Source organism: Micromys minutus (genome assembly GCF_963924665.1).
Source record: "Micromys minutus genome assembly, chromosome: 21".
In the NCBI taxonomy this organism is placed as follows: Eukaryota; Metazoa; Chordata; class Mammalia; order Rodentia; family Muridae; genus Micromys; species Micromys minutus.
The window spans coordinates 220,313-248,203 of record NC_137956.1 but is presented as its reverse complement, the minus strand read 5'-3'; the positions used below and the strand labels follow the sequence as shown (position 1 = coordinate 248,203).

At 39.3% G+C, this 27,891-nt stretch overlaps 1 protein-coding gene across 3 annotated transcripts in view; it reads right to left on the bottom strand.

Moving 5' to 3' along the window:
• CSNK1G1 (casein kinase 1 gamma 1) overlaps positions 1-27,891 on the bottom strand; it is a gene marked incomplete at its 5' end in the record, with an annotated part of 72,794 nt that overhangs the window by 31,982 nt on the left and 12,921 nt on the right. For all 3 annotated transcript variants that reach the window (XM_080934433.1, XM_080934432.1, XM_080934434.1), the window contains 4 exons: positions 282-516; positions 2,834-2,985; positions 19,938-20,007; positions 24,575-24,615. In XM_080934433.1, the coding sequence (XP_080790559.1) occupies positions 282-516; positions 2,834-2,985; positions 19,938-20,007; positions 24,575-24,615 (498 nt within the window). The remainder of the gene's footprint in view (positions 1-281; positions 517-2,833; positions 2,986-19,937; positions 20,008-24,574; positions 24,616-27,891) is intronic.

Genomic DNA, 27,891 nt, shown 5'->3' with positions numbered 1-27,891 from the left:
TATATAGTCTTACACATGTAAATACAAGTCTCATTACTTAACCCAAATACTACGATCATCTTGCAATAACTCACGTTCTTAAGCTGCTGAAATACGAAGCACCAGAAAACACAGTATTAACATATATGGGGGCATCATCAACTTACCATTTCAACCTCTCAAGTACAAAAACGTCACTTACCTTATGATGCAACAATGGTACAAACTGTAATGCAGAATGTAACGTACAATAAAGTGCTACTGGGAAAAAGTTGCTCATATAACCTGCCCTTTCAACACACCTTTGCCTAGATGTGTGTTGATAGACATGTATCGCGCAGTTCCAGTTAAGCTTTTGTGCTCTCTGTAAGGTATGTGTTTTTTGGTTTCAGGATCAATGTATTCCTTGGCCAGTCCAAAATCTATAATGTGTATTACATGCTCTTTCTTATTGCCTTGTCGGCCAATCAAGAAGTTCTCTGGTTTGACATCTCGGTAAATGAGATTCTTTGAGTGTACATACTCCATTCGAGAAAGCTAAAAGAAAGAAAACATAATAATGGAAATACCTTGAAATAAGCATGCTGGGGGAAGGAGAATCCAAAGTACTTTTTGTGGAGAAGGGATTTTACTATGTAGCTTGCCTGTCCTGGAACTCACAGAGATCTGCCTGCCTCTGCCTCCCAAGTGCTGGGGTCAAAGACATGTGTCACTATGTCTGACCCAAAATATTTCTTTTAAAAATTATGTTTATTTACTTACTGTGTGTGTGTGTGTTTGTGCATACACATGCATTCAGAGGCATACGTGTGGTAGTCAAAAGACACCTTGTAGATGTCGGGTCTTCCTACCATGTGGACCTGAGGGCTAAGCTTCACTTGTCAGACTTGGTGGCATGTGCCTTTACCTGCTGAGTCATTTCACTGGGCTCCCCTCATGTTCGCTCCCCACCCCAGTTTTATTCCTTCCTTCCTCTGCTGTCTAGGTTAGGCCTGGAGCTCTAGGACTTCGGCGACCTTCTTACTTGGGCATTCTAAGCAGCACCACTGTAGACATACCACTAACCCTGGCTCAGCACAAGGTTTCTGAAACTAAAAATAAAATTCATCTCCTGGCTGGGTGTGGAAGTGCATGCCTTTAATCCAAGATGACTGTAAGTTCAATGCCAGCCTGGTCTACATAAGAAAGTTCTAGGCCAGCCAGGTTTATAGAGTAGAACCTGTCTCTTAAAAAAAAAAACAAACAAACAAAAAAAAAAAAAACAAACAAAAAAAACCCAACAAAATCTGCTCTTATTTATCTCCCACTTTATACCCTCATAAATTAAAACTATATTTTAAGGTTCGTTTTGTGACTTTATTTATGTATGTGTACGTGTGCCTTCCTGAGTTTATATGTACCAATTGTGTGCATGTGCCCACAAGGCTCTGCAGAGGCTATCAGACTCCCTGGAAATGGAGTGTTGGCTGTATGATATGGGTGCTGGGAACCAAATTCAGATTTTCTGCAAGAGCAGTAACTGTTTTTAACTGCTGAGTCTATCTCCAGCACACCCCCGCATCTAAATACTTTTTGTTATAAACATATAACAACTATTAAGATTAAGAGAAAAAATGAGATCGTCCAATATGGCTAAGATAGTTTTATTTTTACTTCATATACTATAACCTGCAAATGTGCCCCGAGACAGGTGCCACTGCTGCCTCCCTCCTGCCCACACTTTCTATTGTTAGCTGCTCAGGACTCTAACCCCAATCCTGCCTCGTAGTGAAGAAATAAGAAAGCAGGGCCCAGTAAAACTGATGTTAGCCTGACAGACATCTGGCTGGCAGCAGGAGGAGGATGTGCAGTTTAGTGACCACAGCTCAAAATAAGTAACTGTAACACTATGTCAAATTTTATTAAACAATCCTATCTGTAAGGCATTTCTACTTAGCATAAAAAGGAAGGCTTAAATTCTGGAGTTTGGTCAATTTTCAAGTATTTCCAAATTGCTATAGGATGATGGTGAGATGTACCTCGAGGCTGTGGAGGGCACTCGGGAGGCTGAAGCAAGAGTATGTAAAAAGTTCAAAAGCGAGTCTAACTAAACTGGTGAGATCATATCACAAAACTAATCAAAATAAAACAACCCAATATTTGAATTCTTCCCTTGAGGGTCTAAAAAACTTCTTGAAGAGACTGTTCTGACTGCTTAAGGCGGAACTGGTGCTTGATCTGGCTGCAAGCTTCTTGGCCAGCAACAAGTATATAATATGTCACATGTTATATGGTATATTATCTGTAAAATCTCAGTCACATGACTTTGAACAAAGGTTAGTACGGTGGATAGTACCTGAAATCTTTTCTAGTTTTCAACAGTGAGCGAAAGAAGGCATGATCCAAGCTTATAGCTATGTGTCTAGGACCTATAAATAAGATGCCTAAGTAATTACTTAAATTTGCACAGCTCCACCTATCCGTCCTTTCTCCCTAATGTAAATTACATTTCTCCACTTTAGTCACAGGGATGGTTCTGCTTCAAGGTGCAAACTCTAAAAAGAGCAAAGTGCGGCCGCATCGCCTCCTCTCAGTGACACTTTTGTGGCCCTTTAAGCTGTGTGACTCATGGGTCCACCTTAGGTGTCTGGTGTGTTACATACTGGTCAAGAGGCTTTGTGGTCAAATTACACAGGAACCAGCTAAAGCAGCAGTGCAACAATTCCTATCAGAGGTCTGCTAGATCCTTCTAGAATGCCACTAAGCCTGTAAAAACTAAGTCACCAGATGTCACTGTAGCTAATACATCTCTAAGGGGCCGTGAAGGAGGTGGGCAAGGGATCAATTTATCTTCTGGAACTGCACCCCAACTTACCAACTGGATGGCTATCATTAACACGGTCTTCAAAGTAAATGTTCGGTCACAGAGGTCAAACAAGTCTTCTAAGCTAGGGCCAAGAAGTTCAAGCACCATGGCATTGTACTTCCCACATGGTCCAAAGTAATAAACCTGTGGGAGGCCTTCACCTAAAATGGAGGGTAAATGGGGTACAGAGTAAGAGACACAAAAGCCAAAACATAAGACAACTGAATTAGCAATGAATGTAATATAAAGTGTAATCTGTAAGATTTTAATTTCCTTTCACAGTCCCTCCTGGAAAAGTTAAACCGAGTATAATAGCTTCAGTGGGAACTATTACAGGGTGGAAAAGGCAAAGTCATTGCACAATATGTCCAAATAAGCAGTTATTTAATACCAGAGTGCCAAAGGCGTTTCTACTGCTGTATAAAAGAAAATGGTCCCTGATCCATTATTGCTTCAGGGTGTAAACTATTCTTCCCAAAGGATGCCTGAAAGTGCAGCATCATAAAAGGTTCAAAGAAAGCCTCACTTGAGCTCAAATCCAAGCTCACAAACCTTGTTACATTACCTGGTTGCATTAGCACTCTCAGAGCTCACTGCTAAAGCCAAAAACTGCTGCCCCCTGGAGAATTCAGATTGAAGAAGCTAGGTGAAAGAGGTGCAGCCTGGCCCTAGGCCAGCACAACTGGCTTTCTCTTCACACAGAATCTCTGTAGGGGTTTGTTTCTTTCAGCTAGGAGACAGCAGACACTTAGCATTTGTTGATGTTAAGTAATTATGAAAGGAAGAGGAGAAACTAAAAACTTAAATGCAGTTTTCCCAAATCTAAAATTCATAGATATGTGAAGCTAAAAATTCAGGTTTTCTCACCTAAATAGCAACTTGTGAATTAATTCCTCTTTACAGTGAATCATAAAAGCAAGGTATTTGATAAATGCTTATAAAATGACACCATGAGAACAGTACTTAGAAAGCTACAAAACTTCATCTTATTTAGCAGCAACACTCCCATCCACAGGTATGTGTACATTAGCTACAGTTATGAACACTGTCCATTACTACTGCCTCTCCTTCAAAGTTTAAGAAAATATAATTTTATCTGTCCATTTATTTATTTTAGGTTTTTCTTTCTTTTTTTTTTTTTTTTGAGAAGAGGTTTCCCTGTTTAGCCCTGGCTGTCCTGGAACTTGATCTGTAGACCAGGCTGGCCTCAAACTTAGAAATCCACTTGCCTCTGCCTTCAGAGTGTACCACCATGTCCGACATCCATCTTTTTATTTTTGGGGCTGGGTTGATGGTTCAGCTGTTTTGGTCACAACAAAAAAATTTATTTATGTGTATGTGTGTATGTATGTCATGCATGTACTAGTGGTGCCCATGGAGGCTAGAAGAGGGCACCAGGTCCTCTGGAGCTGGAGTAACAGGGAATTATGAGATGAGGATGGCTGGGATCTGAACCACAGTCCTCCAGAAGAGAAGAAAGAGCTCTTCACGGCTGAACTATCTTGTCTCTCCAGCCACCATTGTTTCCTAATTTGTTTGGATGAAATACAAGCAGTAGCAACACATATCAAGTATCCTTTTCCCCAAGGAAGGCTGAGACATCTGCAGGTACTGTGCCTCACAGCCTCACGGCCACAGAGTGTGCATGTTAGCTCTTTTATGCACTGCATCAATCTATCTTGTTCCTTTAAGATAACCACTTGAGTGTTTCAGTAATTTCTAATATGGTACCCTTGGCTCCTCCTAATTCTGGGGTTATTTTTATTCTGTCTCCAAACAGAAACAGGTCTTAAACCGAATTGTCTTTTTACCCTTTCCTTGTTGTTCTGAAGTAATTTTTCAATTAATTTTAAACATTTAAGTGTAACAGTTATTTCCAAGGAGCCTTGCTGAGAAATTCAACATAGAACATCCTACCCAAGAGGTTAATTCCTTTTATCTTTCAAACACATGATAGATGGAATTTGGGAATATACTTAAAATTTATGCTCAATTAGTATATCTTAATGTCTTTAAATTTTTATTTTTCTTTATGTTTTTAAAATTTATTTCTTGTATGCATGTGAGTACACTGTAGCTGTCTTCAGACACATCAGAAGAGGGCATCAGATCTCATTACAGATGGTTTTGAGCCACCATGTGGTTGCTGGGATTTGAACTCAGGACCTCTGGAAGAGCAGCCAATGCTCTTAACCACCGAGCCATCTCTCCAGCCCAAATTTTGTTTTCCTAACATTAGTATTACATTCCTCAAAGTTAGTTGTAACAGGATCTGTTAGCTGTTTGGCCAATATTCATTGTTTCTCCCTTCCTATTTACTAAAAGCACTTTTTTGGTATGTGTGTGTTTATGTATATGCAGTGCAGATATGCAGATGTATGTATACATTTGTGTGTAAGCCGGAGTCAACCTTCAGTGTCTTTGCCCTTCCAGCTCTAAGCTGACAAGGATGCACTACTGTGCCTGGCTTTTTACATGGGTACTGGGTAAGGCGTTGAACTTTTGGTCTTAAATTTACCGACAGAGCCATCTATCTCTCCAGTCCCCAGAACTTCTGACCATTGCAAAAAGCAACCTGCACAGTTATAATTGATTATAGGAATCAGTTGCTATTGGAAATGACTCCAGATGAGATGGAAGCAAAAATTTTGGGGTATGGTGGTTCTATCTAGAAAAGCTCTTTCGAGAGAGTTGATTCAAATGGAAGGGAAATCTTACAGAACTCTAGAAGAACAATGAGAAACACCAAGTATCTTCAGTATATAACACAGCAACAAGGAGCAGATGTAACAAACACAGTTTGGTGTTTGATGTTTGTGGAGCAATCACACCAAAGCTGGACTTTCCATTCTTTTACTCCCTACCCCACTGAGATGTTGGGGGATGTTGAGGACTGAACCTTAGGTAAATCTAACTGAGCTACAGGTATATGCTTTATTTAATAAAAGAAAAACTTAACAAATACATTCTTCCTGTACTTGGTTGAATTCCCAAGTCTAGGCATATTATCTTCTTTTTAAATACTTAAATACTCCAAGTCAGGTCTAGTTAGTTAAAAACAAGAATTTTCAACAATTTTCAATATCAAACCTAGGGGATCCTTGCAATGAGTTTCAATGTTTACTAAAACTTCCAAAAGCAGTTTTTGGGTAATGCTTATATTTTTTAACAACAATAATGTCAGTAATAAATTTTGTCTACAAATGTCATAGCATGAGGAGGTCCTGTTTGCTGCATGTGAGACGTCAGAAGGCCTCAGTTATGTGTGGGGATGTTTGTGATCATCTGCAGGCCACTGTTTGTATAGCATCTGTATGGAGGTGCTAGCTCCAAAATACTAGTGTAGTCTTGACGGAATCTAGTATTCACTTCTACTACTTACAGCAAATTCCTTTGCCTTTCTCTGTAGATGGGATTTTTTGTTTTTTTGTTTTTGTTTTTTAATAGGCTTATCTTTGTAAAGTCACAAAACCAGCGTGAATTAAACTTAGATTCCACTTGGAGTAACAATTAAAATGTAAGCTAGGAGTGTCATGCAACTAGAATAATGTTCACCTGAAACATCTCCAAAACTTAGAAACAGATAGAATGGCTTTGCTTCTTTAGAACTCGGATTTCTAGGAGTGGAGCAGAAGCAAACCATGCTTTGTAAGTGCAGTGCAGTCCCAACTAGAAACTGCACCTAAAGACATGAAATATAAGGCATTGCTCTGCTTTATGACTGATCTATTACCAGGACTCAGAAAACACAAACATACTAGTTTCTACAGTTATTTCAGATTAGAACAACTGGACTTATTTGTCTATTCATTTCAGACTGTGTCCCCATTATAATCAGTTCCGACTGCTCTCAAACTGCCTTAACATCCAGACTGTTGACATTGCAGGGACGTCACCAAATCCAGCTTGGACACAATACCTTTTAAAGGAAACAATTTTAAGGTTATTTAAAAGGTTTCCTAGTAATAAAAACAGCCTTCTATCCCAAGTTTTTAAGGTCATTACAAGAGACTACCAAGTAGGAAAGTGTCTTCAGGAGATTTAGTTGTAATTTAATAAAACTGTCTGTACCAAGAGTTGCCTGTTTAAGTGCTATTCCCATGCCTGCGTATTTTGCAAGGCTGTCCATATAGTAGCAACAGACCTCTATTACTCTTGTATAGAGATTACCATAGAATAATCTTTTACCCACTTCTGGGATGAATGCAAGTGAAAATTCTGAATCTTTCACTTTTTTGTAGAGCAATCTCCAATTCACTGCTTAATAGAATTTAAATTAACATTATGTTGTAGAGTTCTGTAAGACTGGGAGTAAATGACATACGGACCATATATAAAGGTACTTTTGTGAGTAATTATGAGAGCAAGAACGACAAAGTTGAGCAAAGCAAACATGCACTGGGTTTTTTCATTATGGCGTATCAGAAACTAAGGTGGTTTTATAATCACTCTCTGTCTCTCTTTTTGAGGCATGCAGGGTTTCACTAGAACCTAGGCTAACGAACTCACTCTGGCCTGGGCTCACCTTGAACTTGAAATAATCCTATTTCTGTCTCTCTAGTACTGGGATGTCAGGCTTAAAACTACCACATCAGGCTAGTTTTATAATCTTTTATCTGCTCTAGAAATAATGCATTCATAAGTGAGGCCTCCCATTAAATCAGCCAAAGGAAAAGGAACAGTTTAATCATAGGTTAAATCCTCAACAAGCCTAAAGTGCAAACTCATATCACATCATCCTGACTATTTGTCCAGAAATAGGCTTTCCGTTTAGCAATAGCATTTTCTTGTAAATCTTGCAAGCCATATGTCTCACACATATATCAAGTTGTACAGCACAGGAAGTAAGGTTACAACACCACAGCTAATTATCATCAATTTAATTTGGGTTAAAACATCCATATCAACATTAATTGCTTATTTAACATCCAAGCTGCTGCCACCTAAAAAGATTCCATAATGTACTATAAACAGTAACTAAACAGAAATATTTTAAGTGTGTATCAGGCTGAGAATTAAAATAAAACCACCTGAAAATGTAGGTAGTTTGCTCACATTATTACCTAATGTTATTAAAAAAAAAATCCTAAGTTGTCTAACTGTGAAGCAAACTCTATCTACAATAAAATATATGAATATAAAACTAGTATTAGTATGGTGGCTCACACCTATACTCCCATCTGTTCAAAGGTGGACATAAGAGGACGGCTGTGAGTTTGAGGTCACTGTGGGCTACAGTTTTGTTTAAAAACAAACAGGTGAGAGTACTTGTTGTGGAAGCATGAGAATGAGTTCATATATGCATCATAGTTTCTGGGACATAAGAAACCACACACACACACACACACACACACACACACACACACACACACACACACACACACACACACACACGGGGAGTAGATGGTAGTAGTTTCACTGTTGTCTAATGAGAAATACACTTTGTAGCCCAGGCTGGCATCAAACTCACTGTAACCACAGCACTGTCAAGGATAAAGACAGGATTATTGGGGCTAACATTAACTCAAGGTTCAGTAAAATGCCCTCCTTAAGGGATAAGAAGGCCTTGAGGTTTTGATTGTTGTTAGTTTTTGTTTTTTGAGACGTAGCTCTGGATGTCCTTGAACTTGCTATATAGATAAGGCTATCCTTGAACTCACAGAGATCTACCAACCATTGCCTCTCTAGTGCAGGGAATAAAGGCATACACCCATATACCCAGATGAAGGTTTCTTTTTTACACTCTTTTAATTGTGTGTGTGTGTGTGTGTCTGTCTGTCTGTCTGTCTGTCTGTGAGGGTATCATCCTTTGGAGCTTGAGTTACAGTAATAAGCTATTTGATGAGAACTGAACTCAGAAACTCTGAAAGAGCATATATATGCTCTTAACTACTGAGCCAGCTCTCCAGTCCTGTGACTGAATTATAAAGGCAGAATAGTTATTGAATCTCAAACAATACCCTGAAAGCTAAGGGATGCTGATTCTTAACACACATGTGAACAATAACAAGTAAAGTTATGACAATTCTAGTGAATACTTGGAACAAATAAAAGAGGGAAACATGAGGCTACCTAAATATCAGCAACATTTGACAACTCATCATCCCGACAAACGACAAATTCCTATTATATTGTCTTTGTTCATGTATGTCTTCTCTATAAACAGAAGATTAACTGCAAGCAGTAACTATTGGATATTAATAATATTTTTGCGTTAATATCTAGCACTGGTCCCGGCACTTAGCTGATTGGAAGGAAAGGGGACTAACTAACAAATACAATGTGAAGAAAAATAATGGGAGTTTCTACCTGGAATGCATGCTTCCCTTAAGATGCTAAAATAAACTTCACTCAAAGAGCAAAGCAAACTTGGCAGATTTTAAATGTATATGGAATAAAAATTAAATAGACACCCAGCCCTCAAGACTATCTGAATTTCCTTGCAATAAAAAAAGAAGTTTTGGGGGACCAATCTTTAATAGGAAAGATTGAAAGTAACTAAAGATTGCAATCTTTCTTCCATGATGGCTGTTTACAGCATCTTTACTTTACCTTGTTCGACTCCCTTAAGCAGGTAAAAGCATTCATTTTGGCTAACAGCACCATAAGCTACACTCTAGGAACTTACTCTCTTACACCTACAGAATTGAGCACTAAGGTCCTCCAACCTCAGCTATTAGGGAGACTGAAGAACAAGGATCATAGGTTCAAGGTCACCTTAAAGACAATGAAGACTCTTTCTGAAAAGAATCAACAACCAATTAAACAATAACAACAAAACACATCAGCCATCCCATCTACACAGACCATCTGGGCTGCTTAAATGCAAAAGAAATTTGATCCTCCCCTTCTATCCAATTACAGATAAATACATTACTTTGGCCATGTCTATCTGGCTTAGTACCCAGGAAGCCCCTTCTTACCTCACTGGCACTTCACTTATCCCTGAGGGACTCTCTGAGATAATATGACTGTGTGATTGTACCATAACCATGGAGCTCATTGGGGTGACTAAAGGACAAAGGTGCAGGTAGTACATACAGCATGGGTAAGATGGGCAAGGGGATTCTTAATTTCTAAGGCAAGACAGCCCATGACTTTATCACACCATTCAAATAGTGTATAATTTAAAACTGTAGAAGACCTCACTTCTAAAATATTTTATGTAATATTTTCAAATAATAGATACTTGGAAAACTGAACATCGTACTTCTCTGACTTCCTACTCCTGTGAATCAACAAGTCTTTCTCATCTGACATTGAAAAGGGATTTCTAGTTCTAGTTTTTGCAAATGAAAGAATCCAGACAAACATTTAACAATAATAGAAAATAATCTCTCTCCCTCTCCCTCTTTCTCTCTGTATTTATGAGGTACAGGAGAGTCTGTGTTAGGCTAGCACTTCCCTTACTGAGTTAAGACCCAACATTTATTTTTGGGCATTTATATAAACAAGTCTTGAACGTAAATTCCATGAAGATGAAATAATGAGCCAAGGAGTATACATACTTTATGTATCAGCTTCAAGTCATTCTTTAAAAATGTCTGAGAAAAACAACTTCAAAAGGGAAAATATTAAATGTTTACTTTGTCTTAGAGGTTCCATTCCACAGTCACTAGGCCCAATGTGTCTGAGGTTGTGGCAAGTTTGGCAAAACATCACCTCAAATGCATGCTGCTCACATTACTACAGCCAGGAAGTGATGACAGGGCAAAGGTTAAGTGTCCCAATAACGCCTACCAAATGTGCTTTCTCACAAGGTTCTGCCACCTTCTTACAGCACCACAAGCTGCTGTCGAAGCCTCGGTGGGCCCTTCAGACCCAAATCTCATCGGTGTACAAGCAAAGCTGCTGGAGTACTAGGTCCTCTCTATTCTGTCTCTTGTCTGTCTCGTCTGTTACTGCCATGGTCCCATCACTTGGGGATCTAAGCTGAGGGCACCTACTGTCCAAATGCTTGCATTACCACTTTTTATACTCAGTCACTAAGTTTGTGACCATGGGAGAACTGTTCTTGTCTACAAGAACTACAGGAACAAAAACAGAAAAGAGTCTGAGGGAAAGAAGGTCCAGTGAGTGGCTCAATTGGAATCCATCTCAAGGGGGAGGCTCCAAGATCTGACACTGATGCTATGGTGTGCTTATAGACAGGAGTCTAGTATGGCGGCCCTCCAAGAGGTCCAGCCAGCAACTGACTGTGTGGCACATGTCTTTAATTTCAGCAGTGAGAAGGCAGAGACAAGTAGGTATCTATGCTGGCCAGCAAAAGCTAAATAGTGAGAACATGTCTTAAAACAAGCAAATAAATAGAAATCAGAAAGAAAGAAATTATGGTAGGGATCATTGGTAAAGCGATATCTAAGAAAATAGAAAGTAAGCATACTATACCCATGTTGTCTCAGTATAACTTTAATACTATTTCCACAGAAAATAGTTTTTCTCCATCAAAAATATTCTTAAGGGCTAGGGGGTACAGGAGTGATAAAATGCTTGTCTATTCAGAGTCATAGTTTAAAAATAGATTTTTGGGACAGAGTTTTATGTAGCTCAGGCTGGTCTTGAACTCATCATGTAGCTGAGGACAACCATGAACTTCTGTTCCTCATATGTCTATCTCTTAAGTGCCAGAAGAGGGTGTCATATATGCTGGAACTAGTAGGAGCTACCATATGGATGCTGGGAATTGAACCTGGATTTTTTGGAAGAGCAACCAGTGCTCTTAACTGCTGAGTGGGCTGTCTAATCCTAAACATAGAATCAATTTTTAAATTACATTTTAAACATTTTTTTAGGGGGAGAGCAAAGTGTTTAAATTTCAATATGTAGTTTACATGTACATTTAAATTAAAGGACTTCGGTTCCTAATGTAGTTATGACAGACAAAAGTGAGGCTGGAGAAAGAATAGGAAGTTCTACTCTTAGCATTCAGCATGACCCAAGCACACATAACTTTTGTTTTCCTCCCAATTCTCCAAACCTAAGCCTGCTTCTCTGGAGTTGTTTCCTTTTTATAAGATTGGTGCTGTGCCCACCTTGCATATATATAGTATGCCCAGAACTTAAAACCACACACAATCTAAATAGGATGCCCAATAAAAACCACTCTGGTGAATGTGGACACATGCTGGTTATAGTAGTATAGGTGTGTAGTCTTAGCACATGGTATGTGGGAGGTAAAGGCAGAACAATCCATAGTTTTAGGCCAGCCTGGGTTTTGATGCTAAGCCTTGAGCATACCAAAAGCAAATAAAATATGTAGACACATATCTGCCTCTGGACCTTGGCTTCCATTTTAACATACTGGTTAAAACAGTAGATTTTTCTTAGTGAAAACATCATTTCCAAGCTAGGTGGTGGTGGTGCACACCTTTAATCCCAGTACTGGGGTTTGGGGGGAACAGGGAGGCTGTTTGAATTAAACTCTTTGAGTTAAACTCTTTGAGTTCAAGGCTAGCCAGCCTGGTCTACAGAATGAGTTCCAGGACAGCCAGGGCTACACAGAGAACCCTGACTTGGAAAAACAAAAGCAAAACCAAAAACCAAACCAAACCAACAAACAAAACATCATTCCTTAGATTATTAGTTAGTAGAACAAGAGATCCTATAGACCAATCAGGGAGGATGGAGGGAGAAGATGCACCTAACCCTCAAGAGATTTGAGGCCCTAGGAAGTGGGGAGGCCTGGCAGGGGGTGGTGTAGGGTGGGGACAGCCTCCTCCTGGAGTGGGGAGGGGGAAGGAATGAGATGAAGAATTGTGGAAGGAAAAACCAAGAGAGAAGCAATGACTAGACTGTTAAAAAAAAAGTAATAAAAGAAAATGACAATACAAGTGATCACCAATGTTAAAAATGCATCTTTTGTTGTTTCTTCTAAAGCATTCTTATAAACTTGCATTCTAAAATATTAGTAAACTGTAATTTTGATAGTGGGTGGAAGGAATATTTATCTTATGCAATCTTTTAAAACAAACAAACAGCAGATTTATACTTTCCCTTTGGCTGTCCTAGAACTCTCTCTAAGTAGAACAAACTGGCCTTGAACTCACAGAGATCTGCCTGCCTTTGTTTTCTGTACAGATGTGCACTACTGGCTTTATACAATCTTTTACTGGAATGAAAAGCAAATATTTTCTTACCAATTGTGATGGTTTGTATATGCTCTGCCCAGGGAATGGTATTAATTAGAAGATATGGCCCTGAAAGAGTAGGTGTGGCCTTGTTGGAGTAGGTGTGTCACTGTGGGGGTGGGCTATATAAGACTCTCACCCTAGATCCCTAGCTGCCTGGAAGTGAGTGTTCTGTTAGCAGCCTTCAGATGAAGATGTAGAACTCTCAGCTCCACCTGTACCATGCCTGCCTGGATGCTGCCCTGATGATACTGGACTGAACCTCTGAACCTATAAGCCAACCCCAATTAAATGTTGTCCTTTATAAGACTTGACTTGGTCATGGTGTCTGTTCACTGCCATAAAACCCTAACTAAGACACCAATAATACAGACTTCTGTTCCATAGTACTTGATAGATTTTAGGATATTAAATATTTGCTCCCCTCTAAATGATTAACCTTGATATACTATGTAAAGATGTGGAATGCCTGACAATCACAGAGCTCACTCTAGCCTTTAGTTTGGAATAAAACTTCCCCTAGTCTAAATGTCAAACAAGCCTCCTCTGTCCACAGCAGTGGCTCTCAGCCCATGGGTCACTGACCTCTTTGGAGGTTGAATGACACTCTCAGAGGGGTCACCTAAGACCACAGGAAAACACAGACATTACATTATGATTTATAACACTAGCAAAATTACAGTTATAAAGTAGCAAAAAAATTTTGGCTGGGAGTCACCACAACATAAGGAATGTACTAAAGGGCCTCAGCACTGCTCCAAGAGTAGTCACTATGTCCTAGTCAAGGCCAAAAATAAGGAAGAAAACACATAGGCAAGCAGTAAGAAAGATGATAAAACAGTATCAATATGTACAACTTAGTGTTCGAGGACAGAAAGTTGCACTAGAACCTTAACCACTGTGTTAACTGAAAAATGAGGCCTCCATAGGAGGCTGTGGTAGCCAACTCACTCTCCTAAAACTTTGCCCATGTAAACACGTAACAATTTTCAGAAACTAACCACAACCCTCCAGTACAGTCACCTTATACATTAAGTTAGTTGGACTTATTTCCAGAACTTGACCTTCTGTTTTGAATGTAAAAGATGAATTTCAAGTAACTAACACTGCCTTCACACTAAGCAACGCCTTCAGCTGCACTCTGCAAAAGTAACACACCACAAAGGTGTTAGTACTCTGTGTCTCTTCGAGATACGCACAGGTCAACTATTTCAGGACACTCTACTGTAACTGAAAAAACTAACAATCCAAAATGTGTAAAATGTAAGTGGTGGGTTTTTTTTCCCTCTTGCAAGAGAGATCTTCCAAATCTCTCTTTGCTTTGTAATCTTACAAGTAAAGGGAATGACAAAACCCTGAGAGGCTTTTTACTCCTTCCTCTTTTACAAAACATAATTAAATTTAAAAGTTTTAAAACTATTTATTTATTTGCATTTGTGTGCCATGACCCTTGTGTGGAGGACAGAGGACAATTTTAGAGTTCTGTCCTTTCACCAAGGGTTCGGGAAATGAACTCGGGAGGCAAGCTTGCACAGGAAGCACGATTACCTGCTAAGCCCTCTCTGCTCCTCACCTCTCTGTGTTTCTTAATTCCCCTTAAGACAGGATTTGAATACATACCGCTTGAGTCATGGTACTGTAGGCATGTGCCACCAAACCTGACTCTTGAGTACTAAACTGAAGAGCCAACTGGGGTTGGTCCCAGAAAAGGACCAGGTTTCTTACAGCATTATACATAACTGGCTTTGTTCCTATTCTACCATAGAGTAGAGTCAATGAGTGTGTAAGTAGTCTCTCAGTGTGTAAGTAGTCTCTCATTTGTAATGTCCTGGTATAATGTTGCTAATGCAACTGCATACTCCCACACTCTCATAATATCTTAAGATTATGATTTGTAGACTGGCCACACTCACAGTGGTCCTGGACCTCCAGATTGACAACCAGGGAGAGCTCTGTGATTTCCTTTGGCCAACTAACATAATAAAAGCTAATGTCATATTGTTTTTCCTTCCGGGAATGGCAGATGGGAATCCATAGTACCACTCTTTTTAAAAATCTGGACTTTGCGTTAGACCATTTTATTAATTTTGTTTGCTCTGAAACAGGATCCCAACGACACTGTAGCTCACCTCAAATTTACTATGTAGACCACGCGTGCTGTCCTTAACTCAGACCTGCTGGCCTCTGCTCCCCAGAGTTAGGAGTCAAGTTGTGTGTGGTCATACCTTGCCAAATTAATTCATCTTTAATTTAAATGTATTTTACATATATAGCTATTTTGCCAGCATGTATATTTGTGTATCATGTGCACATAATGCCCTTGGAGGCAGGAAGAGGGCAGTGGATCCCCTGGATTGGAGTTACAGGTTGGGGGCCTTGGCATGGGTCTTGAGAACCGAATTTGGATGATCTGGAAGAGCAGACTTACTCTGCTATGCCGTCTCTTCACTCTCTTTTAGACTATTTTAACTCAACAAAATCAACTTGTAAAAATTCTGAGATTTACCTCAGAAACAACCTCAATTAAGCTTTCAACGATTCCAGTTCTAAAAGGTCTGATAATTGACCTGACCTGAAAGCATTCCTGTATGTATATAATGAATATACATGTGCTCAGAGGCACACAGATTAAAAAATAGGTATTCTAAAAAGAAAAGCCAAAACAAAACAAAACAACAAAAAATAGGTATTCTTAAAATAGAAAACAAGTCAGTAGTACCAAATAAATGATTTATAACTTTTTAAGCTTAGTAAATAAAATAGCCTATGGGCTGATTTTAACATATTTATTATTATTATTATAGTTATTGTTGCTGCTGTTGTTGTTTGTGTTTCATGACAGGGTTTTTCTGTGCAGCCCTGGCTGTTCTGGAACTCATTCTGTAGACCAGGTTGGCCTTGAACTCAGAGATCTTCCTGCCTTTGCTGCCAGAGTGCTGGGATTAAAAATTTGCACCACAACTGCCCTGGCTTGATTTTAGTTTCCCTTATTTCTGGGGCTCGTGATGCATACCTGAGACTCTAGTACTTGGAACATGGGGGCAAGATAATAAGGAATACAAGATCAGTCTGGATGATCTGAAACCCTATTTCAAAACAATAACCACATACATAAGTAAATGTAAAGCTAGAGAGAACCGTGGGTAAGTTGTCACTATGAAAGGAGAAGGATCTGAATTTGGATCTCTGGCATCCACAAGAGTACTAGGTGGGTATATCTGTAATACCAGTCCTCAAGAGAGACTAACACATTTAAAAATAAAATGAAAGAAACAAAGAGAAAATGTAAAATCTCCCTTCTTAAGATACCCAAGTGGGTATGCCATGCCCTTAATCTCAGCACTCAGGAGGCAAAGGCATTAACTCTGTGAGTTCAAGCCCAGCCAGGGCTATATAGGGGAACCTTATATTTCACAGTCACAGGCCTAAGATGAGTAATAGCAAAGCACTGGTGAGTATAATGCTGACATAGTTGCTCCTTCCATGCTCCTGATGAGAAAGGGTTTGTCTATAAGGCTGCCACAGCACCTTTGTTCTGAACACAGTAGCATGTGCTTTGGCTGCTCACACCTAGCTACTAAAGAATCACAACTGCTTATGTTTAGTACATTTATGGTAGACATATTTCTGAGTCTGAGGCTAGCCTGGTCTACAGAGTGAGTTACAGGATAGCCAGGGCTGCACAGAAACCCTGTCTCAAAAAAAAAAAATCTATTCTTGCTCTAGATTTATTTATTTATTACATATAGGTACACTGTAGCTGTCATCAGACACACCAGAAGAGGGCATCAGATATTACTATAGATGGTTGTGAGCCACCACGTGGGTGCTGGGAATTGAAGTCAGGACCTTTGGAAGAGAAGCCAGTGCTGTTAACCGCAGAGCCATCTCTCTAGCCCCCAGTAGCAAAATTAGTTATGAAATAGCAATGAAATAATTCTATGGTTGGGATCACACAACATGAAGAACTGTATTAAAGGGTTATGGCCTTAGGAAGGTTGAGAAGCACTGCTCTGCTCTAGAATAAATTCAAACATCACCAAAGTTCTCATCTTGGAAAAGCCTGGCTATTACTTAGTTAAAGACAAGAATACTAAGACAACATGAACTCCAGTTAAGAGTAGTGGATAAAGCTCCGCAGAGTTGTACATTTGTAACCCCAACACATAGGAGGTTGACAAGCCAGCCTGGGATACACAGAAATATACTGTCAAAACCAACCAACCACAAGCAAAGAAAAAGAGAAAGAAACAAAGAAAGGAAGGAAAGAGGAGAGGGGTGGGGATGGGCGGGGAGGGGAGGGGAGGGAAAGGAAGGGGAGAGGAGGGTGGGGAGGGGAGGAGTGAAGAGAAGAGGGAGAACAGGGCTGGAGAGATGGTCAGCAGTTTAGAGTAATGTCTGCTCTTTCAGAGCACCCAGGTTAGATTCCCAACACTTACATAGTAGCCTACAAACTGTCAGTAACTCTACTTTCAAAACACCCATACACATAAAATAAATCTTTGAAAAGAAAAAATATGCAAGCTCATAAAGAAATGAAGAGGAGGAGGAACAACAATAAGAATAAGAACAAGAAACTACCACAGAAAATGAAGATAACCCTGCAAAGATGGCTCAGTGGAAAAAAGTACTTGTCTGTAACTGCAGTGACGGGGAACTCACTGGCCAGTTAGCCTGGCAAAAATGGTGAGGTTTACTGGGATAGTATAAACACCATAAGGTGAAGAACAATAAAGAAAGACATAAAACATCAAGTCTCTCACTCACAGACACACACACCATCGGGATAAAAAGCACTAACAGATAGTCTTCAAGATAGTGAGATGGACTAAAAAGACATGGAAAAGTAGCATTTCAGTTTAGCCTAGATTAAAGCACTGTTACCAACGGGTAAGAATAATGTCAGAAGACCCACTCTGTGTGAGCATTCAATGCAATAATGTAGAAAGGGCTGGGAGTGGCAGAGAGGCCGGGAGTGAAAGAATAGCAGCTCTCCTATTCTCACTGGTAACAAGGACACACATACACATCTTGGGGCTGCCTTAAGCAATATGTAATTTTTAAAACCCCACTTCCTTTTTTGTTTTCTGTGTAACACTTCTTCACAGAGAACATCCAAACCTCTAGACTGCAGTGTTCCGTGTTTATGATGAGCATAACTTCAATGGCACATATTTTATTCTCATATAAATCATTTTTCCCAAAGACGAATTCAAGGCCTTGCACATATCAGGTATTTGCTCTACCATTGGCCTATGTGTTAGCTTTGGTTAGTGTTTTCAGGTGCTGTGGTCTCAAAACTGTTGGGTTCAAGTGGTCCTTCTACCTCAGTAACCCATGGTGCTAGGATGGGAGATGTGTGTGACTTCATATTCAAAAGAGAAGAATGGCCTGCTCCGGTGGCTTTATCTGGAAGGACTTATGAGCCAGATGCTATAGTTTGCACCTGTAATCCTATTACTCGGGACACTAAGGCAGAAGGACTACCGTGAGTTCAAGCCCAGACTGTCTACACAGAAAGTTCTAAGCCAGCTGTGGTGACAATGTTAAACCCTATCTCAACCAAGGCAAATCAAACTAAACCAAACTAGGAAGAACATCCAAAGCAAGAACTGAGAATCAGGTGTGGTGGTGCACACCTATAATCCCAGCACTTAGGAGGTGAAAATTGGAGCATTAGGAATTTTGGCTAGCTTGGGCTATAAACAAACATAGCCTTTGTGTCCTTTGAGAATATATAAGGGGTCAAAAGATAATCAATTTTTAAAAATGATATAATTCAATGAATTTTTAAATCATAACATTATGATGGCTACATGTTATAATCTTATTAGAAAACAATACAAGGGCTGGAGAGAAGGTTCAGTGGTTAAGAGCACTGACTGCTCTTCCAGGTCCTGAGTTCAAGTCCCAGCAACTACATGGTGGCTCACAAACATCTGTTATGAGGTCTGATGCCGATTCTGGTGTGTCTGAAGACAGCAACAGTGCACTTATATATAATAAAATTTTAACAACAACAACAAAAAAGAAAATAATACAAAACTGTCAGGAAAGAACCAAGAACAGAAAGTTAGTGGTGAGTTAGGGAGAAGGGCTAACAATGAACATGTTTGGCACGTGGAGATCTAACTTTCTCATATGAACAAAAGCAATGGAGTAATTAGAAATGATCTGGAAACCCCCAATTACAACTTAAATATTCTTGTGAACTCACAATGTTTTTCAATATATATGGTCCAGCTATATATAGAGATAAATATGTATAGCTACTTATAAACAAACAAGCAAGCAAGCAACAAAATCCCATCAATTCTATTCTCAGGCTAAAGAAACAAATCTCAAGTTATACATATACCCTAAGAATTTAGTTTTCCGGTGCAATTTTTTTAAAAATTAACTTTATTTTTATGTATATGGATATTTTGCCTGTACATATGTTTGTGCGCCATGCATGTGCCTAGTGCCTGATGAAGCCAGAAGAGAGTGTGGGATCTGCTAGAACTGGAGTTACAGATGCTTGTGAGCCACCAAATGGGTGCTGGAAATCAAAACTGTGTAAGGCCTCTGGAAGAGCAGCCAGTGTTCTTAACTGCTAAGCTATTTCTCCAGCTTTTCATTTTCATGAGTGGTTCTTGTAAATGAAGAAAAACAATTAGTAAAACCAAAGTGCTATATTTTAGACTTTATCTCAATCAAAGCACTGGAGTATAAAACACAAATGACCAATCCTTTCTCAGGAAAGAGACAAATCCCAAATCCCCATAGCATGTGGTATTTTAAGCAGTTTTTAACCCATAGCATTTAAGAGTTGACCTGTGGCAAGATCACGCCATTAGCAGTTCCTCCAATTAAACCTCTAGGAACCAGAGAGCAAATAGCTTCTGGTTGGCCATGTTTACAACCTATCCAACAATCAGGAGAGATAAATAAATGGTCTACTAAGTTCTATGTTAAATAAAGGGAGGAAAAATAAAGGGACTTACCTGCACTGCCAAGCTGTTTATAAAACCTGTACTCTAAATGAAGCTGTGGAGCACGTGATTTTATTGGTTCCTGAAACCCAAGGGGGGGGGGGGAAACTATGATCAAATTTCAACAAATGGGCTTTTTTCCCCCAGTCTTAGATTTTCAGCATGAACAGAGCAAAGAGTCTTTAATGTTTTTCAGTTGATCTCCATGTAACAGTCTACTTACCACAGCTGTCTCTGGAAGTGCAGATAACGGAGATGTGCTGGATTATATGCAACCCCTCAGGCAGTTAGACTCTCCATGAGCTATCACTCAAGGGAGCTCTCTTGGCATGAAATACTCTTACAAAATGTGCTCACCAAGTCTACCTTCTTTCCTCCTTCTCTGCCAATAAATCACTGTGTAATTAGGCAGGATGACTTGGAAATCTCAACCCTCCTGCCTCTCTGACTGCTAGCATTACAGCTGTGTGCTATTGTGCCTGGTTTAGACATCAAATCTATTTCTTGCTTATGTTATTACAAACTTTGGGTGGTAAACATTTGGAAATTAGTATAGGTTAAAACATACTTTCAAATACACAAAATTAAAAAGTTTCTTATTAATTTGGTACATAAATGATAGGCAAAAACCATCACAAGGTTGTTCTTTCTTTCTTTTTTTAAGTCATTATTACTCAGGTGTGATGTTCACTTGCCTCTAAGAGGCAGGCAGGTGTCTGAGTCAGAGGCCAGTTTGGAATACAGATTAAATTCCAAGGCTGCCAGAGTTATTTGAGACTCTGTTTCAAAACAAAGCAAAACCACATACACATACACGTGTGCACACACACAACTAACCATCCAACCAACCAAAGCTAATCATCAAGTCAATCATGTTTTATAACTTTAGTATTTAAGATGATGAGGCAGGATCTTGGTTTGAAGATATGGTCGACTACATAGAGGGCAGCATGAGCTATAGAGTAAGACCCTTACTAAAAAACTAAAAACACCACAATCAAAACTTAAACATACACAATCAACTAGTATGCCTCCTACCAAAGCAGAAAGGCAGGGCTGATGAATGAGCACCATGAGAAAACTAGAACCCTTTTGCTTTGCTAGCCTTAATTTAAAACGCTGCAGTCAGCAGCAAGTCTTCTTTCCCAGCACTTGGGAACTTGAGTCAGGAAGATCAGGAGTTCAAGGTTATCCCTGGCTACATATCAAGTTTGAAGTAAGCTAAAACCACTTGAGAGATCACCTCAGAAAACATAACAAACAAACAAACAAACAGGATGGTGCAATGGAAAATGTTGTAGCCAGTTATTTCTACTTCTTGGTATGGATTATAAACTTGTGCCACCACAATTGGTTTTATGTGGTACAAGGGAATCAAAGTCAGAAGAAGTTCATGTATGTTAGAGAAGTATTCTGCCAACTGAGCTACATCCCAGCTCCTCAAACACTTATCATACTTTTATAATATCAACATTTAAAAATATATCTTCTATTTCAAAATATACAAAAATGATTGTTATCTAACAAAAATTTTATATTTTCTTAGGATATAAAATCTATAAATCACAGAACTTTGAAGCTTCTTTCAAATTAATTCATTCATCTGCTAAATAAATTTGAATTATACCCTCAAGAAATTCCATTAAAGAGCTCACAGCACTCAACAGGGACTAGCATTGAACTCTGTGCGTCCTGAGATCATCAAAGCTAAGAGAAAAGCACATAATACTAATATAACATGATAGTTACTTCCCTGCTGTCTTCAGACAGAAGGACCACTCTTCATTTGGTGACAGGTCATCTACTTTATCACCAATAAAGTAGCCAGTTACACAGTGTGTCTAATAACGAAATCACCAGCAATAACTTCATGAAAAACAAAAAGGACAAGAGATGGACACAGAGCAGGAGAACACTGCCTGCATCCAGAGAGATGAGCACGAGAGAACGGCAAAGCACAAGTAGAATTTCAACAGCAGTACCAGACTTGTGGTGGCACATACTCTGGAGGCAGAGGCAGGCAGATCTCTGAGTTCAAGGCCAACCTAACCTACAGACTGAGTTCCAGGACAGCCAGGGCTGCACAGAGAAACAGTTTTGAAAAACAACAACTACAACAACAAAACAGTAGGAGCAAGTTTCTTGCAATTCAGGCAGGTGTGACCGCCTGTGAACAGAGCTGGCCATCTGCCAGCATCATGACTTTTCTGAACACACAAGCCTGCCTGAAACCTTAGACCAAAGACAGACCACTGTCTCATAGGATCCTCCACACTTCACAAAAGTGTCGCTTACAATGAAAGGAGACCAATTACTGTTGTTACAGCAAGGGATGAGATGAACAGGTGGAGCTGCTGTACTCTGACTCACTTTAGATATGTGCTCTCCACCGTAACCCTAGTCCCTAATTCTACTCTCTCTTTTGGCATTACAAAGCAGAATAAAAGCTTCCCAAAAGGAAGTGAAGGAAAAGTGAAATGTCTGCCAATGATATTAGTAATATGTTATAGAAACATCTCTATATAAGTCAACATGGTATGAACTTGACAGAAAAAATCTAGACAGAAAGCCTCAAAAGAAATCTTGAGAAAAATATAGGAACAATGTCAAGTATATAGCAGGAACACAGAATTTTAAAAGGATAAGTTTTTATATTGTTTTAGTTTTGTTTGTTTTTGTGGAGTTTTTGGGGTGTGTCTGTGTGTGTGTTTCTAGTTGATTTAAACTGGGTTTCACTAACTTACTATATAGCCCAGGCCGGCCTCAAACTGCCTTAGTGCTGGGGTTAGGGCACCGAAAGTCAAAGGGCAAATGCACTGGAGAACACATTCCAGAACTTTCTCACCCATCTTAGAAGTCGTGTGCCCTGAACCACTGCATGCACTACGTCTTGTCCTGCTCTAGTTTCTCCACCAAGAACTCTAAGTCAAACACAAATAAAACAAGTGGAGTTGCCAGTACTAAGGGTACTTCAGCACAAGGGTTGCCATAATTTATAGTCAGCCAGGCTACCCACTGAGAACTGGGCCAGCCAGGGCTAAAGTGAAATCCTGTCTCAGCAAAAATTAAAAAAAAAAAAAAAAAAAAAAAGAGGGTGGGGTGGGGTGGGGGAGGATTAGGATTTCACTGTGGTCCTCAGGTATACACAGAGTTTAAGACCAGCATGAGTTACATGAAAAAACTCAAAAAAGGGACAGAGCAGGAGAGTTTCAGACATGCCTCTTGCTTTAAATACCAGTGCCTATTCTCTCCATAGAGAAACTAGTCTGGCAACGCCAGGATTCCACGGAAGAATCCTAACAGTCCCACAAACTGACAATAATCAGAACAGGAGAGGATGTTTTTGTGGGGATTTTGTTTGTTCCTTGAGATAAGAGTCTCAAAGCCCAGGCTATCTTCTAACTAGCTATAAGTCTTAGATTCTGAGTTCCTCGTCTCTTGCCTCTGCCCTCCAATCCTTGGAGATAAAGAAATGCACCACAGTAACAGTGTAACAGCGTTTTGTCTCGTTTTGTTTTTGAAGGGTCTCATTTTGTAACCCCGGCTGCACTGGCACTCTGAAGACCAGGCTGGCCTCTCACACACAGATCTACTTCTGCCTTAAACTCAAACTCAATGTACACCTGAGGAGGACACTCAACTCCTCATTCTTCTTTCAAATGCTGGAATCAAAAGTATGTGCAGAAACCAGGCGTGGTGGCTCAAGCCTTTAATCCCAGCACTCCGTGAGTTCAAGGGTAGCCTGATCTACAATGCAAGTTCCAGGGCCATTACACAGAAAAATCTTGTCTTGAAAAACCAAAACCAAACAAACAAACAAACAAAAGACCATGTGCTGAAAAATATGTGCCAGTTATATCTGTCTAGACAGTTTTTAAAAGCAGTGGTTCTAAACCTGGGTGTCTCAACCCCTTTGGCAAATCTCTATTTCCCAAAAATTTACATTATGATTTATAATGGTAGCAAAATTTTAATTATGAAGTAGCAATACAAATAATTTTTTGTTGGGATCACTCCAATATGAGGTCACAACTTTATGAAGGTTGAGAAACACTGCTTTAAAACATCAATGGTCAGATTTTTTTTCTGTTAAATATATTAACAAATACCTTACATTTAAAAAATAGATGTCAAGAGGCTCTAGAGAAATACTCAGTGGTTTAGAGAGTACTTCTTCTCTTGCAGAAAACCCAGGTTCAATTCTCAGCATCAACAACAATTCACAACCATCAATTACTTCCAGTTTTAGGGGACAGCTTCCATGGGCATGTACATGCACGCGCATGTGTACACACACATACACACACACACACACACACACACACACACACACAGTTAAAACATTCATACTCATAAAATAAATCTAAAAACAGTAACAAAGTTAAGTATCAAGTTGGAGTCTTGAAACAGTCCAGAGAACTACTTGTTCTTTCAGCTACTTTTTTTAATCAATTAATTTTGGAAGCAACTTTGCTAGCACTTCATTTAGTATACTATTTATACATTACACAATATATACTGATTTATCATTCTAACATCCTAATAGAGAAAAATGGCTATCTGGCATTGTATGTACAGTAAAAATAGCAGCATTAAATTAGCCATGAAAACACCAAACACAAAGACCACAACACATACATTCTACTCACCAGTTTGATGGCTACATATTCATTGGTGTAGAGATTTTTACCTAAGGAAAAAAGAGATTGTATATTTTTAGTGATGTTAGAGTAGAGGGTCATGAGAAAGGTGTATTTTCTAAGTGGGCCAAGCACAGGAAGTCAGAGCTGAGTGAGAACCTAAACAGTGGTAATGAGGACCAGCAGGACAAAGACAGAAAACAGTTAGAGAATCTAAAAATGGAGAAAACCGACCAAGTCCGCCCCCTCTTCTCCCTTTATTATATGAAGTCTTTTTATTTCTCAGTTATTATGGCATTAAGTCAATTGAGAAGAAATGCCACAATTTCAAAGATAGAAATGTAAACTTGGTGAAGGTTGGAGGTACGAAATCCAGGAATTCAAGGTCATCCTTGGCTACATGTTGAGTTTGAGGCCAGCCTGAACTATATGAGTTCTTGTCTCAAACCTTCTCCTATCTCTAGAAAAAAAATTTAAACTCAGATCAGAGATGTAGTTAATAGGGAGGAGGAAATAAGAGATGGATATTTAAGTTAACTAGGGTGGTTCATGCTCAATAAACTGTAGGTGTCAGAAGAACCAGGGGAGAAATCTCAGGAGTCCAATTTTCTCTCCTTGACCTCCCTCCTCCACAAAAATCTCAAAGAGCAAGCAGTATTTTAAGAGCTGAAGATTGGGTAAGATCATGTCAGGGAAAGGAAGCTGCAAAAGCAAACAAAAATAAAGACAAAGATGCTACAGACTCAAAGTCCTTAAGTTTAGTGCATATCAGGGAAGGATGAAGACTGACAAGAAGTGGTCAAAGCAAGGACTGGGAAAGGCTATGGCTACATTAGGAAAATCTCAATGCCATTCTAAGTTTAAAAGGGAAGATTTGCAGGCAGAGTGATCACATAATCAGATCTATGACTGAATCATTATGTACGAGGCAGCATAAGAATTAACTAAAAAAGTAGGAAAAGAGATGTAAAGGAATGCATCTGAATGACTCACTACCCATCACATACAAGCACCATCCATCCTAGATGAGCCACAGGCAGTTCTCCAGCATTAGAGACTATGCCCTACCTCCTCATGCAGTCCGGTGTATGTGATTAGAAACTAAGCCAATAAATTATATAATGTGATGCTAAGGCAAAAATATGAACAAGCACATAGAAGAGTCTGGAAAACAGAGGAAAGTATGTTTGGGTACAAACATTTCAAGTCAGAAAGTAAAGTAGCCTGTAGAATAAAGGTTACTTCTTATATTTAAAAAAAAAAAATCCATGGTGACACATACCTTTAAATTCTAAGACTGGGAAGTCAGAGGGCAGATGGACCTCTGTGAGTTCAAGACCAGTTTGTTCTACACCAGCAGTTCCAGGCCAAGTAGAGCTATATAGTAAGGCCTTACCCTATCTCAAAAGAAAGAAACCTTTGGTTTCTTTGAACACTTGCATTTAAAAAAAAAAAGACACCTGATTTTTATGATACTATGAACTCATTTTAATATAAATATTTTTCCTTAAATCTACAAGTTAAAAAAAGGTTCCAAGAATATGTCTTACTTTTTTCTGTAGGTTAGTACACAGAAACCCGACCTATCACAATATGCTGAGGTGTGCATACTGCAGAGTCAGGCTATCCAACGCCATATACAGAATATCAGATTCTACATTTTCTACCACGTCACAGAATCAGATTGTGCTTAGGAGTATTTCGTGTGTGTGTGTGTGTGTGTGTGTGTGTGTGTGTGTGTGTGTGTGTGTGTTCGTGCTGAAGTACGGGGGAGAGGCATGACCTGAGCTACTACTGAACTACTTTGAAATTTTTAAAGGGGCACAGGGTTTTACCTGGGTGGCATGAAACTGGCTTTTATACAAGATTCAAGAAGCTTAATAACACAAACACCTAGTTTCTAGAAAATTGTAAATTGTAATGTCATTTTTTTAAAAAGACAGGATCCCTTTAAAGTCTGGCCTGGCCATGAAGACCAGGGTAGCTTTGCACTCAGAGATCCACATGCCTTAGGCTTTCTGGTGCTGGGATTGGAAGGCAGGTAAATCAATCAATCACTCTATTACTCTATCTATCTATCTACCTATCTATCCATCCATCCACCCACCCACCCATCCATCCATCCACCACTCTATTGCTCTATCTAGTTGGAAGACAGGGTCTTAAAATATAGCCCAAGCTAGACTTACAATCATAACAATCCTCCTGCCCCAGCCTCTTAGGACCAGGATGACAGGTATATGTCAGGCATGTTACATATATTTCTTTTTACTTTAGGGAGGCAGTATATTTCCTGAGGACAAAAATGGTGTGTGTGTGTATAAGAGAGAGAAGAGGGAGAGAGGGAGAGAGACACAGAGACAGAGAACACTCACTGAGGATTAAATTCAGAGCCTTGTCTATTAGTCTTGTCATTAGGCTACATCTCTAACCATCAACACTTCAGCATGAATTTATATATATGCTAAAATGAACCAAACTGACTTAGTCCTAGCTGGTAGGTCCAATTACTAGAAGGAGATTGGATCAGAAAAGGCTGACTTCTCAATAGATTAATTCATTGATGGATTCATAATTTGATGGCATTATTGATAGGTAATAAAAACTAGCAAATGGGGCCTAATGAAAGAAAGCTGGTCACCAGGGCAGTTAATAGTCAATCTAGCTATTTCTCTCTGTTTTTTTTAATGTCCAGACCCAATGAGGTGCACAGCTCTGCTCCACTATACAATTCAGTCATATGTTCTGCCTTACATCAGCCAATAGCAGCCAACACAGGAAATTATGGTCTGAAGCATTTGGAACCATGAACTAGATAAACCTCTTGCCTTGTATGCTTTTTGTGAGAAACTAACATATGGATAAGTTTTTATTGCATTCTTCAGCTTACTTATGCCAATAGTCTCATGCTAAGGAGAAAATCAAGTGGTATTCTGAAAGCATTATCTTGGCCCTATAGTATAAAGTAAGTGAGTAACTAGGAGGAAAACAGGACACTTTCATAGCAGCTACATAACTGGCACAGAATAGTTAGAAGGATTAGGAGATAGAGCCAGTGAAAGTTCTTTGTAAATGGAAAAATACTAAATAAATCTAATTATCATTAGTCATCAGATCCCATTACATGATGGCTTTGAGTCACCATGTGGTTATGGGATTTGAACTCAGGACCTCTGGAAGGGCAGTCAGTGCTCTTAACTGCTGAGCCATCTCTCCAGTCCCTTCATTATTATTTTAAGTATGAGATACAGTCCCCTCTAAAAAGACTAAAACGAATAAAATTATATCTCAGGTATTTTGAAGAGTTTACATTTTATAGGAAATAA